At 57.0% G+C, this 17,722-nt stretch overlaps 1 protein-coding gene across 1 annotated transcript in view; it reads left to right on the top strand.

Annotated features, from left to right (window-relative positions):
- The first annotated feature begins 3,992 nt into the window (after positions 1-3,992).
- Positions 3,993-17,722, top strand: part of ADORA2A (adenosine A2a receptor) — an 18,424-nt gene continuing 4,694 nt past the window's right edge. Inside the window, exons 1-2 of the mRNA XM_039222171.1 lie at positions 3,993-4,040; positions 13,095-13,677. Of these exons, the coding sequence (XP_039078102.1) occupies positions 13,346-13,677 (332 nt within the window). The 5' untranslated portion in view covers positions 3,993-4,040; positions 13,095-13,345. The remainder of the gene's footprint in view (positions 4,041-13,094; positions 13,678-17,722) is intronic.

The following is a 17,722-nucleotide window of genomic DNA, read 5'->3' as shown; positions in this document are numbered from 1 at the left end:
GGCCTGCCATCTGTGCCACCTGATCAGAGCCAGACCCAGAGCAAGGGAAGGCCCCAGGAGTCCCTAGAGGATGTCTTCATTATTGAGTGTGAGTCCTTATGAAGGAGTTTGTAGTCCTAAGAGGAGGGCTGGGGAAGAGCCAGGACCATCAGGCAGGAAGCAGGTTGCACTAAGTGGGACTTGGGACACCTGGGTTCCCTCTACCCTCCAGTGTAGCACCAACTTATGACAGGCTGGGGCTCTTCTCACCTCTGCAATGTGATGACCCCCAAAAAAGGCCCCTCCTGGTCCCACCTGTCATTCACCCTGCACTTTGTGAAGCAGGGTAGGGAAGTGCCTGGCAGGGCATGGAGATAAGGGTGCAGGGAGTGTGGGGAGAGGGCAACTGGTTTGATAGTCTGGCAGCTCCTATGTGCCAGTGCCTGGGCTCCTGGCTTAGCACCATTCTTAGGGTGGTGAGCGACTTGCTCTTGCATGCACATGGTCCTTGCCCACCATGTAGCCCAGGACGAAGTCCCACTCCTGTCCTGACCTAAGTTCCCACATCGACACTGATCTGCCCAGATCAGCTGAGACGCATGGAGTTCCTGGTGGGATTGCTGACTGCCACCCAGAAGCCAGTGTGGGCTGGGGCAGCTTTCTGGGGACTGGGCTGGAGGATCAGAGCACTGCTCTTGTGGCTGCCGTGCCTACATGTAGCTCAGGGAGCTTCCTCTGGCATGATTCTGTCTTCTTGGGGCCCACTTTAGTCTAAGCATAGACTGGAGCTCTGTGAGGTCCCCCACTTCCTCAATTCCAGAGCCCCAGGAAGTGTGCAGTGCCCCTCCCATTTGAAAGAAGTTGGTGAGTATCTCAGGGTGGCCTGGTTGGTTCACAGGGACGCTGGCCCCAGCACCAACCGGGTGCTTTGTCCTGGGTCTGGTGTTTCTTTCCCCCTGATGTGGCCCAGCTGGCCTCAGAGCAAACAATCAGGGGCAGAGGCCACCCAGGTGCATCCTGGACAGGAACAAAGCTGGTGGGGGTGGGGTGGGGGTGGACGGTCTGAGACCAGAAATCTGGAGCAGGAAAGAGCCCAGCTGGCCCCACTGCCTGGTCTGAGGAGCCTGGACTTGGACAGAAGGAAGGGTGAGGACCCATAGCCTTCAAAGCTTGGTCTGGCCTGGGCAGGGACACCAAGGCCCAGAGGTAGAAGGCGGGGCCTGCCCAGGGCATCCTGATGCCTGAGGAGCAGCACTCCCTTGGGTGTGCACAGGGGCCTCCCCTATGCCCATGACACCTGAGGCGTGTCCTCCAGGCTGAGGAGGGCACAGCACTGGCACAAGCTACAAGGCCAACACGGGTGGTGCCAGGAGCACAGGCCCCAGTGTTGGAAGTCCTGAGAAGATGTGGGACAGCCATGAGCATGTCCACTCAGTGAGGAGACAAGAGTTTGTGAGCAGCCTTCCCACATGCCTGCTTCCCTGTCACTACTGAACTGGAGAGTCCTGTGTGTATGCTGTCTGGGTGATGGCTTCACTGGAGTCCTGGACAGAGGCACATGACAGATGACACAGGACCATAGGAGTGGCTCCCTCTGCCTCTAACAGGCTGAGGAAGGACTGCTGGAGGGCAAGGCTGAGGACCTGGTGATGATTCTATGGTGGGCAGGTCCCAGATGCCCCAGGGAGCTGGCTCTGGTGGGGAACCAAGCCCTGCCTAATCACCTCTGGCTTAGAGACATAGCTACCCCAGGCCTGGGGCAACCATGCCAAGGAGTGGGCCCCAGTGGGCCCCAGGGATGAACTCTGAGGCTTTGGCATTCTGGCCCTAAGGATCAGCTGCAGAAATGAAGCATTCAGTCCCTGGGCATGGGGCCTGTCTGGTGTGGAGATAGGTGTGTACGTGGCCAGGTCACACGTGGGGAGGTCAGGGTGGGAAGGGTACTGGGCCCCAGAATGGAAATGGCAGGGGAGAGATTCACAGGGGCCCATGCTGGGGCCTAGAGGGGCAAGAGAGATCCCTGGGGTTGGCTGAATGTTGGTCTCTGCCCCATGAACCCCCATAGTCCCTTCTAGGCCCAAAGGTGACTCCAGGCAAGTTGTGCCTTGCAGGTTTGTTGTGTGAGAACTTGAATGAATATGGGTCCAACAGGTGTGGGCAGAAGGGTTTTTGTCTCCACTATGGGAGTAGTTTATCCCATGAGATGGCACAAAAGTATGGGTGGGAAGCTGGGCGTGTGGGAGAGGATCCCCTGGCCAGGCAGTGCCCCCAGTTGGTACCTCATAGTTTGACTCCGGCTCAGAAGGTGGGAGGGCAGAAACAAAACTCCCATTTTACAGGTGAGGCTATGGGAAGAACCTCAAGACTTGAAGGAAAGCCACAGCAGCAGTGCGGCCCCAGCAGTAGGGTCCCTGCCTGGTAGGGGAGCTCCTTCCTTTGGTCCCCCATTACCCCTCACTGGAGATGAGTGGGAAGAGGGCTGGGGCTACAAAGTCCTAAACTGGGGAGGGAGGGGCGAAGTGGGAGACAAGGCAGAGCTAGAGGTTGGAAAGGCATCCAGGAACTGTTCCCAATTTGAAAAGTCTCTTAAGCGCCTCACCATGAGGTCTTGGGTTTCCTGGAGTTGTGTTGGGGTCCTGACCCCTCCCAGCCCGCCCTCCTCTGCCCCCCATGGCCTATCCTAATACTGGATATTAGGGGAAACAGGAACGTGGGAAGCCAAGCTGGCTGAATGGGGACAGGAACCCAGGCTTGGGAAAGAGCTGGAAGAGGCTGCCAGGTATTGGAGGCTGAATCCAGGCAAGTGATAGGCCTCGGGTTCTAGTTCCTCAGCTGTGCCTGGACTCTCCCACCTCCTACCTGCCCTCTCCTCCTATTGGGAGACCTCATGCTCTGGCCAGGGCCTCAGCTCTAGGGTCCAGATTGGCCCTGTGCAAGCCCCTTTCCTGGGCTTTTCCCTGTGACTATCCAGCCCCAGGAGGTTCAAGAAGCAATCCCACAAGCCCTTGGCCACCAGTGTCCTTGTTCCTGGCCATCCGATGCACTTCATCCTGCTGTGTGCTCTGTCCTGATACAAGGGTAGAAGGCAGGTCCCCTTGTATAGCTGGGCGAGGGCCATTGTGAGGTCATTCCCAATTTGAAGTCTCTAAACCATAGGGCTGGGATGAGGGGAGGATGAACTCCCAGCCCAAGGGGCTGAGATTCCAGGTTAGCGTATGACACAGAAAGTGACTCCCTAACACTTTGCTCGGAGAAGTGGAGGTGGGGGACAGGTCCCAATTGGGCCCCAGAGGCTATAAGAACAGGAGAGGCCCTGGTGCAGAATCTGTGCTGGAGCAGTCAGAAGGGTCACTGGATATTGGGGCCAACTTCCTAGAGGCATCCTTTGAGCTGAGGTACCGCTGCTCCCTCCCCCGCCCCCCCCTCCCCCACCAGCTTGGGGCAGGATTCAGGAAGGGAGGGCTGAAAGCCTTGAATGCCAAGGGGAGGAGGCTGGGCTTTATCAGGTAGCCATGGAAAGAGGAGGAGCAGGCACGGGTACTTCCCAGGTCACAGCTGGACACTGGAGAGGGATGACACAGGTGGGCACTGACTCAGCTCAGCTTCAGTGATAAGGGACAGCACAGCTCTGGCAGGACTGGAACCGCAGCGGCAGTCCTGAAGTCTTATTGGAGGAAAAGGAGTGCGGGCCAGGGGCCGGCGGGCTTCACCAGGCGGGAAGGACTCAGGGCCCGAGGCTCGCAGTGGAAGGGGAGAAGGGGGTATGGTGCTGGAGGTGGCCCGACGGACCCGAGCCGGGAAGAGCATGCCAAGGGCCGCGGACGGGGATGCGGTACGGTCCTTCCGGTCGCGGCCTCATCCTACCGCGGGCATCGACCGGCCTCGCAGGCCCGTTCCTCAGATCCCCAGGCGCACCCCGGGCCTCGGTTTCCCCGCGCGGCGGGGCGGGGCGGGGACAGCGCGGGTCTCGAAGCCGCCTGCAGGGGGCGCCCGTGAGCGACGCGGCCGAAGCCCGAGCCCGAGACGCGGCGAGACAGCGGGAGCCGGCGTGCGAGCTGCAGGTCAGGCGGGGTCTCTGGTCTGGGGTCCCGAGGGCCCCGGGCGGGCGGCCGGGAGGCAGGGGGCCGTCGGAGGCGGGGTTGGGGCTGACGGGTAGCTCGGGACCCCTCCCCTCAGGGTATCCCGCTGCTCCGACCCTCTCTTCCCGCTGCCCCGAGAGCGAGTTCACAGAGCTGGGGTCCGAGCTCTGCCCGGAGGCGGGGGCTGGAATGGCGGGTGCAGGGGCAGCTCAGGCGCGGGCACACGTCCTAAACTCGGTCGAGGAGCGGTGTGCGGACCCAACCGGCCGCCCCAAACTGGACCGGAAGGTGCGCACGGGTAGGCGGGGAGGGGAGGGGGCCCGAGAGTGAGTCGGCCCCGGCGACGGGGCGTTGGGGGGCAGGCGTCTGGACCCGTAGGTGAAGTGCGGAGAACATCCGTCGGTCCGTCCAGGCGCCGCCGGTCGGCCCCAGGGCACTCGGCGAACCTTTTGGACGCGGCCGGCTGGGGTGGGCTGGGGGCGCAGAGGTGAGGCCTGAAAGAGGGCGGGTTGGACCGCCGGGGGTGAGAGGGGGCTTCCGCAGGTGGAGCAGCCCGGGGCGGGGACGGCATTCTCGGGGAGGAACGGCGAGTGTAGACACTAGGCATCCCGAACGCCTGGGGCGCGGCGAGAAGGGGAGTCTGGAACGCAGGGCCGAGGCAGGCGCGTTCCGGGAACAGTGGTGGCGGGACCCGGACTTAAGGGACCCAGGGGAGGCCGGAGGACGGGCAGGGTGGGTACACGACTCGGACTGGTCCTGGCCGTCCGCCGGGCTGCCCTGAGCAGAGGTAGGAATGGCGGGAATGGTGGCGGCCCTCGAGGGACGGCCCAAAAGATCAACGAGGAGGCCGCGGGCCCACGGAGCAGAGATCTCTGCGATCTGGCACTCCCAGGACACTTTAGATTTTAATTTTTCATATTGTAAAATAGGAAGAAGATGAAAGCCGAGGGATCTGTTGGGGGAGAGGAGAAGCTGGAGGGCAGGTCTCCTCATCCCCCATTCCCTAGGTCTGGAGTTGTGGCTGGCCCCTGGGGGAGGAATGTTGTCCCTCACCATCGTAGAGAGCACTCAGGCCCGTTTCTACCCACAGGGCCTGTGCTCGCCTCCCACCCAGAGCTCAGGCTGCCCTCCCCTTCGTCCCTGCTGTCCAGCTGCCTGGACTGCCAGCTTCTGCACCCTCCAGAAGACTCCATGTTGCTTCCATTCCCCGCCATGGTTGCTCCTGGCTGTCGTGCCCTGGGGACCATGATGGGGAGCTCTCGAGTGCAGTGGACCAGGGAGGATGTTGTGGGGTCAGGGGCTCCCTCAGCCCTGCTGTGGCTGGTGCTGGAGGCCTCTGGTGGGCTGGGAAGGCTCTGCCCTGTGGACCATTTCAGGTCTCAGCACGTCTTTGACAGGAGCTCCTCACTGGCTTGTCCAAAGGTAGTGGTGTCAAAACCTCCTTGCTCTGTCCTTGTCTTTTAGGGTCTCTGTGGCTCTCCCAGGTTCTAGTGTTCCTCATGCCACCGGCCCTCCATCCCAGTTCCCTCGGTGCAGATCAGGTTCTGGGGTAAGCCGGCTTCCCTCTTCATAATCTCAGAGAAGCTGAGGACAGCCCAGAAATGGCTGGGAGGAGAGAGGCTTTGGTCCAGGCCCATCCTGGCCAACCTTTGGGGGCTTACATGTTGCCCTCCCTCATGTTGGTCTGTGAAGTATAGGCCCCCAACTGCACCGTGGTCTTGCCTCCTTGGAGCCCATGGCCCAAGAGAGGCTGGCTTCAACGGTACCCAATGGACCACAGATTTCAATGCCCAAACCTGGGTTCTGCTCTTGCCTCTTTGGTGCATTTGGTGGGCAGTTTTGGGCAAGTCACTGCCCCCTGTGAATCTGTCTTATTTGTAAAACAGTCATGATGGAACAAACAATGCTTGATGTACAGAGTTGTGGAGAGTAAACAACAGATGAGCATGAGAGAGAGGCAGGGAAGACCAGAGGACAGATTGGGGTCTGTGCTTTAGTTAGGGGACAGAGGGAGGCTGTTGGCCTTGAGGTGGGGTGGGGGCCACCACAGGGGATCACTGTTGGCAGAGGGACATGTGGACTTGAGTTGGCTTGGAGACAAGCACTTGGCTTCAGGGCATCATACCCTGCAAGCATCTAACTGCGTTCCTGAGTACCTTACCCTAGTGAGCTGGAATAGCCATCCCAACCTTCTTGTGGCGTTTGTCTTGTCTGCTGCAACTCAAACTAGACACTGAGAGATGTGCACATGGGAAACTAAGGGGAGGATGACCAGAGGGACGGCTACGGCATGAAGTACATGCTGAGAAGGGGTTTGGGGGTTTGTCAGGGGCTACTGAGGAGACTGCCGGAGTCAGGTGCTGAGCAGGCAAAAGGAGCAAGTCCGAACCCCAAGGAAGCATTGGCAGTCACAGAAGGGAAGGGTTTCCTCGTGGTCTGGAAGTTGGAGAGAGTAGTTGGGTTGTGGTGCCTGAGGGCAGTACCCTGGAGGTCTGGGCTGGGGTCAGATGCAGAAAGGAAGTGGGGAATTGTCAGGAGCTTGAAGCTGGGATTTAGAGAGGACCCTGCCCCTCCCCCGCAAGAGACTGCTCATCTTCTGGACAGGGCCTGGAAACTCTAGGTGGTAGGAAGGGGCCATTTAGTCGCAAAGGTCCCCCAGCCCCTGCCTACAGAATTATGAAAAGGCCCCCTGCATTGTGGAGTCCATGGGATCCTGCTGGGGGTGGCAAGGTCTGAGTGGAGGGGAAGACCAGATGCCTCTCACTTGAGCTGGGGGGCAGATGGGAGCTGGGTGCTCCAGCTTTCCAGGACTTCCTCAGGCCTCTGAGCCTCATAGAGTCTGTTGTCTTTACCTGGACTCTCCCCTCGCTGCCCTGTCACTTCCCTGTCCTCCAACTCCAGCCCAAATGGCCCCTCCTCTGGGAAACCAGCCACAGTGCTTTGGGCCCATACCCTCTTCTGCAGGACAGGCCTGTTTCAGAAGTTGCTGGGCAGGGGCTGGTGCCATCTTTCTGTGGCCCCCACTTCTGCTGCTGCTACCCCCACCATTCCAGCTATCACTTGGAAGGAAAGGCTGCCTTCAACGCACCATGGAGAGGCGGGCAGCACCACTCTGGTTCCTCTCCAGCTATCTGGGCTGGTGGTCTCTGTCTGTCCATCCATCATGCAGGCATTCACCTCTGGCCCCTTGGTGACCTTTGCAAATTGTGAGCCAGGTACGGGGTGGTGGGGAGACGCCTCGTGGAACCAGGAGCAGTGGCAGAGCTGTGTGGCATCTGGGCCAGCCCACAGGCCATGCTGCAGTTGGTTTACCCTCTTCCTTCATTTCCAGGCCTGCATCATCATGCCTTCATCCCAGGGACCCCAGAAGTGGGTCTGCCTCCCTCCCATCCTCCACCTTCTGGGGAGCTCCTGCCCTCCAATAGGCCAGCCTTCTCCCAGGGCCCCACTCCAGGCCCACTAGGGCCATCTAGGAACCTCCCCGCCCCTCTCACCCCTACCCCACATCTCTTTCTGGCATCATAGTGCCTGTCATCCTACCATTAGAGGGTTCATTTCAGGGAGGTGCGGGTGCTAAGCACTTCCCGGGGTGCTGTCTCACAGGAGGGTACAGAAGGGAAGACTCTTACTCAGGATCTCAGGGAACTCCACTCAGGAGTGGGAGCCCACCTAAGCTCCTTCCACCATAGGGTGCGCACCCAGCACCTTGTGTGTGGGGTGACCTCTTGGAGGGAGGCCATCGGATGCTGCGGCCAGTGAGAGGGTGAATGGCCACCTCACTCTGGGAGGATGTAGACTCTCCAGTACCTGGCCTGGATGGGAGACGGACTCTGGGTCCCCTGTGGGGAGAAAGGAGATGTGGCAGGGCCCTGTGGTCCCAGAGGCTGGTGTTGTGGAGGCTGCTCTAGGGGGGCCAGACTCAGTTCAGGGAGCCAGCTCTTCACCCGGCTGGTACCTGCCCATATCCTGCCCTCCTGAAGCTGAGAGCAGCAACTGCATGGAGGGGCAGTGGGGGAGGGAGTACCACTGGATGCCTATCTGGTACTTTGGGCCCATCCTGCACCATGTTCCTGAAGTTATCCTTCAGGGAGGGAAGTGGGGAGGCAAGAGCCACCAGTGGTCCACGGCTGCTCTAGGCAGCACTGGAAGACACTTGTCCTGCTCCAGCTGTCCTGCATGGTAGGTCCCAGGGCCCTGGGGTTCTGGGAGGCTTGTGCCTAGGTCTGGGCCACTCCAAACACCAGTCATGGCAGAGGGTTTGTGGTTGGGAGCAGAAGCTAAGCTGCCTGTCTAGCTATTTCTTCTTGTTGCCTTCTGCACACTGACTGAGCTCCCAGTAGACAGATGTCTGTACTTCTTTTCAGTCTACCTTCTGTGGCTCTCAACTGTATCTCCTGCTGGGCTTTGTGTCTTTGTGAAGTTCCTGAGATAATTCCTCAGGGCTGATTATTCCTCAGATCCCCCAGTTATATCTTCAATTGTGTGCACGCCTGAAGTGCATTGCATACATTGTGTTCTCTTTCTCATTCCTTGACTTTTCATTTCGGGAATTTATATTCTTTCTTGCTCTTATTCATTCAGCTGTTCTTGTTTCGTTTCTGCCAGTCAAGCCATAAGTTCTCCTTGTTTATGGGTGCTATGCCTTTTTCCATCTCTTTGAAGATCCTAAATGTCTTTAAAAAGCATTATTAGATTATGACCTTCATCATTCATATGAATCTCCATATTTTGGGTGCTGCTGCTTTATCTTTCTTAGCTCTAGTTTTTCTCCTGTGCTTTGAAATTGTGGTTTGCAGGATCATCTTAAGTGGGAACGGAGGCCCTGGAGACCAGGAGTGACCTGCACACTAGGGCACCAGCTGGCTCTCAGCAGTCTCCTGGGACAGCTCCTCCTACAAGGTCCCTCGCTATAGGCTCAGGCAGGACTTGGTAAGACCAGGCTCAGCAGCATGTGGCACAGAGCTCCCTGTCTGCGACCCAGCAGTTGGGATGCTGCATGGCACAGCGTAGGCATTTGTATAACATTTGCTATGAGACAGTAGTGGAACAGTCTCAGGCCAGGATTCTGCAGCCCCGGGATGGGCCAAGCATGGTTATGCCAGGTCTGAGTCCCTACACTGGGCTTGCTTTGTTGCCCTTAGTGGCACCCAGGAGGCAGAGGTGCACGGTCCTGCCTGGAAGGCAGGCTCTGGGGGGTACAGCCACCATCTGGGCATGTGTGCAGAAAGCCTCACTAGTCTGACTTACAAGGAGCCAGAAGTGGGCCAGGAAATATGTGGGTTTTGATTAAATGGAGTTTAAATTAAAGTGGCCAGGTTGATGGGGTTAAGGAGGAAGGCCAGAAGAAGCAGCAGTTTTGAGTCTGACTGCTGAAATCCTGTGGGGCTGTCCTTTCAAGGCTTATGCACATTCCCCAACATGTGTCTCTAGTTTGTATTGGACAGCTTCTGCCCTCTGCCCTGTCCCCAACAATGGATAATCACAAGGAAATATCACATTATTAACATTTAATTTCCCCTCCTGGCTAGCAACAGATGACTCAAGAATTAATTAGATAGAGCCAGCAGAGAGGGATAGGAAATTGCCAGATCCTGGCTCCGCCCCTGGCCCCCTCCCCTTGGGCCTCCAACCTTCCTGTTGCTCTAGGAGGCCTCTGAAGAGAGGGAAACCGAGAGGGGCCAGGAAGCCCCAAGAAATCTTCCTGCTGCTGTGTTTTCTATGGGCATTTCCCTCAGCTCTATTTTACCCTTTTATGCTCTTGGTATCGGTAAGGCTGGGAGAGATCCTTAACCTTTTTGGGACTTAGCTTCCTCATCTGTAAAATGGGGCTCATGGGACCAGTGAGAACACAGATGACCGCAGTGCCCCTATGCCCTCACATCACCAGTTCCCAAGCAGGCTACACTAGCTGAGAGGGTCTGGCGTAGAGTCCCTGCATCCAGGGAGAGTGCAGGGTGTGGTGGCTTGGTGGTGGCCGGAACCCAGTGGCACAGGTCTCTCGAGCTGTGTGTTAATTCCTATTTCCTGTCAGTGATACATACGTTAGTAGCTTGAAATTGGCCATACTGGGAGCATTTATACCATGAACGTCTGGCAAAGGCCACAAGTTAGGGTGCCCCCACCTTCCAGACTGATTTGCCCACTTATGGCTGGGAAGCTCCCAACTTTCCCACAGAATAGCTCCAGTAGGAAGCTGTGCAGCCTTCTCCCTGCCTTGTCTGCCCCCTGGTGCCTTGGGCTCCACTGATGAGGGCAGTGAGAGTTGAGAGCAGGGGCTAAGCTGCTTGGGGCCAGCACTCTGGTTTGACAGACGCCAGGGTTTCCTGTGGGGCGGGGCTAGTCTCACCCCAGGATGTACTGGCAGCAGCTAGAAGAGCCTGCAGGAATGCTGTAGGAAGGTCAGATGGGGACCCAGATGTGCAAGGAGGCAGCCTATGAGGACTCAGGGGCATTAGGTGTGCCTTTAGCCCCTCGTAGGACTGACATGGACATAGGGGCAGGAGGATCGGTGACCACTATGCTCCCTTACATCCAGTGAGATTGGGAAGGTGCCCCAGGCATGGTGAACAGTAGGAAGGTAGCTTCAGTTTAGTCAGGAAGACTGTTGGTACCAGGTGCTGTTCAGTGTGAGAGCCCATAGCACAGAGGGTGGTAGGGAGACCTTGAGGACTGGGCGCATGCAGGCAGGTACCTGGGGCTGCCAAGAGAGCCTCACCAAATAGAGGGCTGGGTTAGGCCCCTTGAGGGCCCTTCCACTCCAGGCATCCTGGCTCATGGAGGCAGCCTGGCATCCAGGACAAATGCTGGTGGTGACCCCATCAGTAGGGCTCAGGGCATCTGGTAGGACAGCCTGGCTCCACAGAAATGGGGTACATATTTGGGTCAGGTGGATCGTTGGTAGTCCCACCTCATCTTCCCCCAGGCCAGATGCCCTCTGAATCTGGACAATGGTCTGGGGCCAAGTCAGGCTTCTAGCCTGGGCTGGTCTGATTGGCAGAGGCTGTGGGTGCCTCTCAATTCAGATTCCCCTGGAGAGGCTGAAGTTTGGGTAAGAAGGGGGTGGCAGGTGATGGTTAGGAGGCTAGGAGGGCAGGCGACTCACTGATAGGGGGAGGCAGGGTTTCCTAAGGCTTACTTGACCTGGATAGTGGCCTGCTGCTAGTGCTGGGCCTGGGAGGCCCCTAGGTGGGAAGTAGTTCGGGGCCTGTCACTTCCTTTCTGGAAAATAAAAACAAGACCCTAAACACACGGCTTCTGCAGCTGGGGGTGGGGGTGGGGGTCCCTGGTGAGTGCTGTCTTGGGCTATAGGCCAGGAGCACAAGGGGACACTCTGTGGCTAGGGATAGCACCACGAGGCTTGGGCTGGTCCTCCTCTGCCAGTGACATGCTTTGTGAGCAGCTGGCTGGCAAGTACCCGTGTGTAGCAGGGCCCTGAGATTCATTCATGGTCCCTTGGTGGTGGGCCCCTGCCAGGCCTGAGAGAAGCCCCTGGGCTGGCCGCAGGCTGCAGGAACCCCTCCATCTTTCAAGGATTTTGCCTCCTCTTCTCTGTCCTGCTTCCTGGTGTTGGGCGCTCCACTGGAGCCTCCTAGTGGGCATAGGGAATAACCCTTGGATGTAGTTCCAGCCACCTGAGGCACAATGGAGTTAGAAGGAAACTTGGTGTTCATCTATTGCAGCCTGGCAATAGATGGCCAGGGACCATGAGTGACCTTCTCTCAAGGTCACCAGCCCTGCTCTATCCCTTGTGCCCTTGAGGAGTGAGGGCGGATGCAGTTTCCTGAGCCCAAATGTGGCAAGCTTTGAGCCTCTTTGGGAAGCTGCCCATGTGCATCTAGGGCCCCATGAGGGCCCAGGACCCGAGGAGGGGGGTGGATTTGGCGTGAGGGAACACCACTGGGCAGCACATGTGAGCATGACAAGAGGCAGGGGGTGGGGAGGGCCCAGGCTGGTAGGAGATATGGAGACCATTTCACAAAGCTCAAGGGTGAACACTAGGGATTTGGGCTGGGGGAGACCAAGACCTCTACTTCTGCCTGTGCTTCTCAGGGGAGTCAGCAATTCCTTACATTTCTATGACATTTTCACTCTGGGGAGCTCTTTAAGATCTGTTTATTTCCTTCTCATAGAATCATGAGTAAGAGCTGAAATGGTCCCTAGAGGCTATCTGGGGTCCAGTCTCCTCACTGTATCAATGAGGAAACTGAAGCCTAGAAGAGAAAAAACAACCTTGCCTGCAGTTCCCCAGGAAGTCCTGGCTGAGCACCCTGCTTTCTGCACAGCACCAAACTGAATTCAGTCTGTCCTGGCATCAACCAGGCAGAGGAGCAGGATGGGGAGCGGGTGTGGGAGGAGGGAGGAGTGGGGAGAGGTGAGGCGGTTCCCCCGCCCAGATGTGCAGTCAGCTGGCAGGGGCTGCTGAGGAGCGGGCTCCCTTTGTGACTGCTCTTCCACACTGTGCAGCATCACCAGCAAGGGCAAGGGGGCTTACCTGCCGGCTGTGGGAGACAAGAACAGACGGACCATCCAGGTCCTTCTGGATAGGAGCTCTAGGCCTGCTGCTTAACCTAGCAGCTTAGTTAGGCAGGTGCTGGTAGTTCCTAGGGAGAGCTCTTAGGGGATGGAGCAGACTGAGGCTGGCTGAGAGAGAAGGTAGGTAGGCCTGGGAGAGCCCAAGGGGATGAGGGGGCCTTTCTGGAAGGGTCCTAGGGGTGGCAGTGAGCTCAGGGCCCTAGGAGACTGGCAGGGCTGCCACAAAAGGCTTGAGAAGCTGAGCATGGGGTGGGGGTGGGGGCAACATGAGCGACTTAACTTTAAAAGATTCCTGGCTCCCCTTGAAAAAACAAGGACTGAGGCTGGCCCCTAGCACTCTGTGTCCAGGGTGGGAGGGGGAGGGCACGGTGGTCTGTTCTCAGGCTGATGCCTGGCCTGCAGGGAGGGCATTGGTAAGCTGGGGCTGAGGGCTACCTATGGGAATCTTCAGCTTTGCCCTCTCTGCCCGTGGTCTAGCTCCTCACAAGGCTTCTCCCTTGGCAGGTGCCTCAGGGACTGTGAAGCCAAGCTGAGCCAAGATGCTGCCGGAGCCCCTGAAGAGGGCCTGGTTTCCGGAGACTCAGAGTTGGCTCTGAAACAGCCCTTGGGGAGCCCCCCCCCCCCATTGCCAGCAGGGACGCTCTTGGCTCCTGTGAAGAAGGGGCTCAGGGGCCTGGGCAGGGCCAGCTGCACTGCAGCTATGGACCGTGAGCTGGCCTGGCCCGCGTCCTTGCTGACCCTGCCTGTCTGCGGCCATGTCCACCATGGGCTCCTGGGTGTATATCATGGTGGAGCTGGCAATTGCTGTGCTGGCCATCCTGGGCAATGTGCTGGTGTGCTGGGCTGTGTGGCTGAACAGCAACCTGCAGAACGTCACCAACTACTTTGTGGTTTCACTGGCGGCAGCCGACATTGCTGTGGGAGTCCTCGCTATCCCCTTCGCCATCACCATCAGCATAGGGTTCTGTGCTGCCTGCCACAATTGCCTCTTCTTCGCCTGCTTTGTCCTGGTCCTCACGCAGAGCTCCATCTTCAGCCTCCTGGCCATCGCCATTGACCGCTACATCGCCATCCGCATCCCACTCCGGTGAGCTGGGGGCTGTGGGTGGTGGGCTGCCCATATTCTCTTCCCTGGAAGGCCTCATACTGGGGTTCACATCTGTGAAAAGGCTGTCTGTGCCAAGGTCTGGTCTGTGCCCAGCCAGGGTCAGGGTGAACTTGGGGTCAGGATTTAGTCTGTGATGTCTGTGTGTCGAGCTGAGGACAGGGTCATGGGGCTTAGTCTGGGGCTGCCCGGGGCTTGGGACATGGCCAGCAGTCATGCCAATCTAGCTGATCCCTGTGGGCACAAGGCACCCTGGCCCTCCCTGGTCTTCCCCAGCCTATTTGGTTGAGGCTGCTGCGATTTGACTATTGGCAGATGTATGTGACCCTGGCCTGGGTGGTGCATCTGGGCCATTTCTCACACAGCGTGATGCTGGGGTGGGGCAGGGCAGCACGGGAAACCATAGGGCCTCAGAAGAACCAGAAACCCGCCTGCCTGCCACAGCTCCTCTGAGCCAGCCACACAGTGTGCACATTAGGAAAATGACCCAGAGAGGGGAAATGACTTGGCTGAATGCCATAGTGAGTCATTTAGACCTATATGCAAATTTTGTGCTCCTCAGGTCAGCAAGTACTGATGGTCTTAGAGAGAGCCTGTGTGCTTAACTAGTGGAAGGGGTTTTTTTGTGAAGTGACTTCAGCCCTGTATTGTGTAAATGAAGACTTTCCCCAAAGCTGAGTTCATTTAACGTGGCCTTCATCTACCATCATGAAACTAGGAAGTAGGTCCGTCCCTCTTTCCTCCCCCAGAAGTGTAGGGGGGTGGTAATTAGGGGCAGGGAGGGGGGGGGCCTCCTGCCTCACCTCCTTGACCCTCTGTCTGGGAGCTGGGTTCCAAAGCCTGGGTGGCTACAGATCCTGAGGGAGGTCTCAGAGGACCAGGGTACCTGACCCTGTGGTGAATTCTCCTGAACAAGAGAAGTGCCTCCGAAGCTCCAGAATAGGCTTCGGCAGCCCAATGCTGGCAGAGCGCACCCTGGCTGGGAGGAGGAACAGGCTCAGTGAGCAAATGGAAATTTAGAGTGTCAAACCAAGGGGCCCTTAGAGGTCATTTCCTCTCATCTTCTGGATAGCTCAGAGAAGGGAGCCAGCCCCTCAGGGCCACACAATGAGTTGGTAGCACAGTTGGGACTAGGCCTAGAAAGAAATGTGGCCTGTCACCCACTGTGACTCCAGTCTTTAGGGAACAGGGCAGCCCTGGTCTCCCAGACCTGCAGTAGGTGGCCACTCCTGTCACCTATCTCTAAGGGGGAAGAAGGTACCCTCATCATGCTCAAGTGAAGGGAGGTGTCCAGGCCCCATGTGGCCTTATAGGATTCTCTAGTTGCAGGAGAGCTTAGAACTCTTGTCAAAGAGGAGACTCTGGCCAGTCTTAATAGAGGACTAGCCTAATAGTGCAGAGCAGAGTCCAGAGTCTGGGCTCACTGAAGAACAGCTCAGAACATGGGGTCCCAGGTGGACTAGAAGGCAGAGAACTTGTGTCTACTTAAGAGGCCATGCTGAGCATGGGCCAGGCCTGGGCCAGTCCTAGTAGGAACATTCAGTGAGGAAGCAGAGACCTAGCTTTCACTTCCTTCCCTGATTCAAAGGGCAATGGCATTCTAAGGAGAGATCAGGGCTCAATTGTAAGGGTCTTGGCTTCTTTTTTTTAGATTTCTCTTTGCTAAGAGTCAAAAGAATGGTTCCTGGTGTAGGAGGATGGGACATGCTGTGTGACCATAAAAAGTCATCTGTCCCTCCCTGGGCCCATTTCCTCATCTATAAAAGGGGACAGGCCTTTCTGTCCTTCTGAGCTCACAAAAGTATTGTGAGGGTCCAGTGAGTAGATGGGTGTGATAAGGTCTTGGGGGGGGAAGTTGGTAGAATGGAGCAAGGGGGGATTCAGCCCATTCTTGAGCTGCTGGAGATTCAGAATGAATCTTGGACCTGCCCTGCCCCATCTGTATCACCAATACCCATGATTTTCAGAGGAAGACCCAGTTCCACAGAGACCTTGGCTGTTTGAGCAATGCTTGATAAAGCTTCGGAGGGGTCAGCCTGGCTCTCTTGGATCTGAGAGCCATTTGGGATGAGGACGAAGATGCTTATCTCCTGCCTCAGGTGGAGAGCTTCACAGTTGCCCAAAGATGTTAGCACAGTTTCTCCTTCGATCCTCACAGCCTGGCACTGTGGCTGTGACCCTGTGTTCCTTATGGGGAGGCTATAGCAGGAGAAGGAAAGGTGTCTCATGACTTGGGGGACATCAGGGCCCTTCACAAAGTTCCAGGCTCCCTTGGGTCTTTCCACTTTCCTATTCCTCAAGGGCCCTGGGCTGGGGATGGCAAGGTGCACAAAGGTATCCAGGTAGGGACTCCTGAGAGCAAGATGGTCACAAGGGGGAATGAGGTGAAGGCAAGTGAGAACCCAGAGCTCCTGGCAGATCTGGAGCCACTGCCTGACTCAGGCTGCCCATTCCTGCCTCCCCTACATTCCCTACCAGCTGGGAATCTCGCTGCCTGTGCATGCTACTTTCTGCTCCACTCAGGAGGCCCATGGGGCTACTCTGAGGTGTCCATCCCCTGACTGCTGCCCTGGATGCCTAGCCTCAAGCCTGCACCACTCACCATTAACTTCTTCCTCTCTCCTTCTTTCCTTCTTCCTTTCCTTTCTCCCCATCTCTCTTCCTTTTTTAAAAGAATTCAGTTGCAGAAAAATCTGTGCTCCTTCCCAAGTGCAGGGACCCTGGTGGTGGGCTAGGGCAGGAACTAGTCAGGAAGCCAGTGAGAAGCAGCCTGGCCAGAGGCAGAGATGGGAGCTCTTGGTGTCCCTGGAGGAAGACAGAAAGCCCAGGGTGAGACACAAAGGTTTTCATATCCTAGGGGACTTTTGTGCCCCTGTCTTCTGCCTCTCACATTATTAGCTCTTGGTGAGCCTTCACTTTCCTTGGGAAACAGGCTACATATGGGGCAGCAGTTGATGCAAAGACCTGAAGTGTATGTGGCAAATCACCCCCTGGTGACAAAAAAAACCCTGGCTTCTAAGGAGGGTAGGATCAGGAGAGAGGGCTCCCAGGAGGAGGTAACTCTGGATGGGTCTTGCAGGATGGGTGTGAGTAGGCCAAGCCTAGACAAAGGCCCCAAGGAAGGAAGAAACATGTGGGCTTTGGGCCAGGAGAGGTGACAGAGACAGAAGAACAGGAAGGCAGGGAGGGTGTGAGGCTGACTCAGGCCTGCCTCTGCTCAGAAGGGAGTTTGGGTTTCACCCATGAGTCAATAGCTGTTCAATTCATAGATCACTGGCTCCTTTAGACAACTTAGGAAAGCTCTGCCTTTGTGTAAAAGGAAAATGCAGATGAAGCCCCACTTAGAATTATGGGTGATATTCTTGCATCATAGAGTGAGTCCCCAACGTGGGTAATAGGAGGTGCCCAGGAAGGCGCAGCCTGTGAGCTAAAACATGCAGAGATGCAGAGGCACCTTCAAATGTGGTGGGCAGTGCTCTGGCACCCATTTCCTATGACAACTCTGGGCTCCCCTGAATGGCAGAGTGTTGTGCTAAATATCTTTAGCATCCCTTCCACTGGACGGTCTATGTCTGGGCCCCAGGAGGCCAAGATATGATTGCCATAAGTCAGAGGCACAGCCCAGGGTATGCCCTGGGCTGGGCTGTGGCTTGGCTGTTGTTCCATTTGGGCCCTGATGCTCTTCCAGTTCCCCAGGGGCCTAGGTCCAGGGCGTTCAGCCTAAGGGCTTTTCTTAGGAATAGTAAAATTATTTTCTATTTCTGTGTGTGTGTGTGTGTGTAAAATAAGTTATTACCTGCACATACTAAAACATTAAAAAAGAACAACAGGTGGGGCGCCTGGGTGGCTTAGTCGGTTAAGCGTCCGACTTTCGCTTGGGTCATGATCTCGCGGTTCGTGGGTTCGAGCCCCGCGTCGGGCTCTGTGCTGACTGCCAGCTCAGAGCCTGGAGCCTGTTTCAGTCTGTGACTCCCTCTCTCTCTGACCCTCCCCTGCTCACGCTGTCTCTCTCTCTCTCCTAGAAATA

The sequence above is a fragment of the Hyaena hyaena genome, unplaced genomic scaffold (genome assembly GCF_003009895.1).
Source record: "Hyaena hyaena isolate Hyena2069 unplaced genomic scaffold, ASM300989v1 scaffold_1080, whole genome shotgun sequence".
NCBI classification, from domain to species: Eukaryota; Metazoa; Chordata; class Mammalia; order Carnivora; family Hyaenidae; genus Hyaena; species Hyaena hyaena.
The sequence above is the reverse complement of the archived record's forward strand: the minus strand, read 5'-3'. Positions and strand labels throughout refer to the sequence as shown.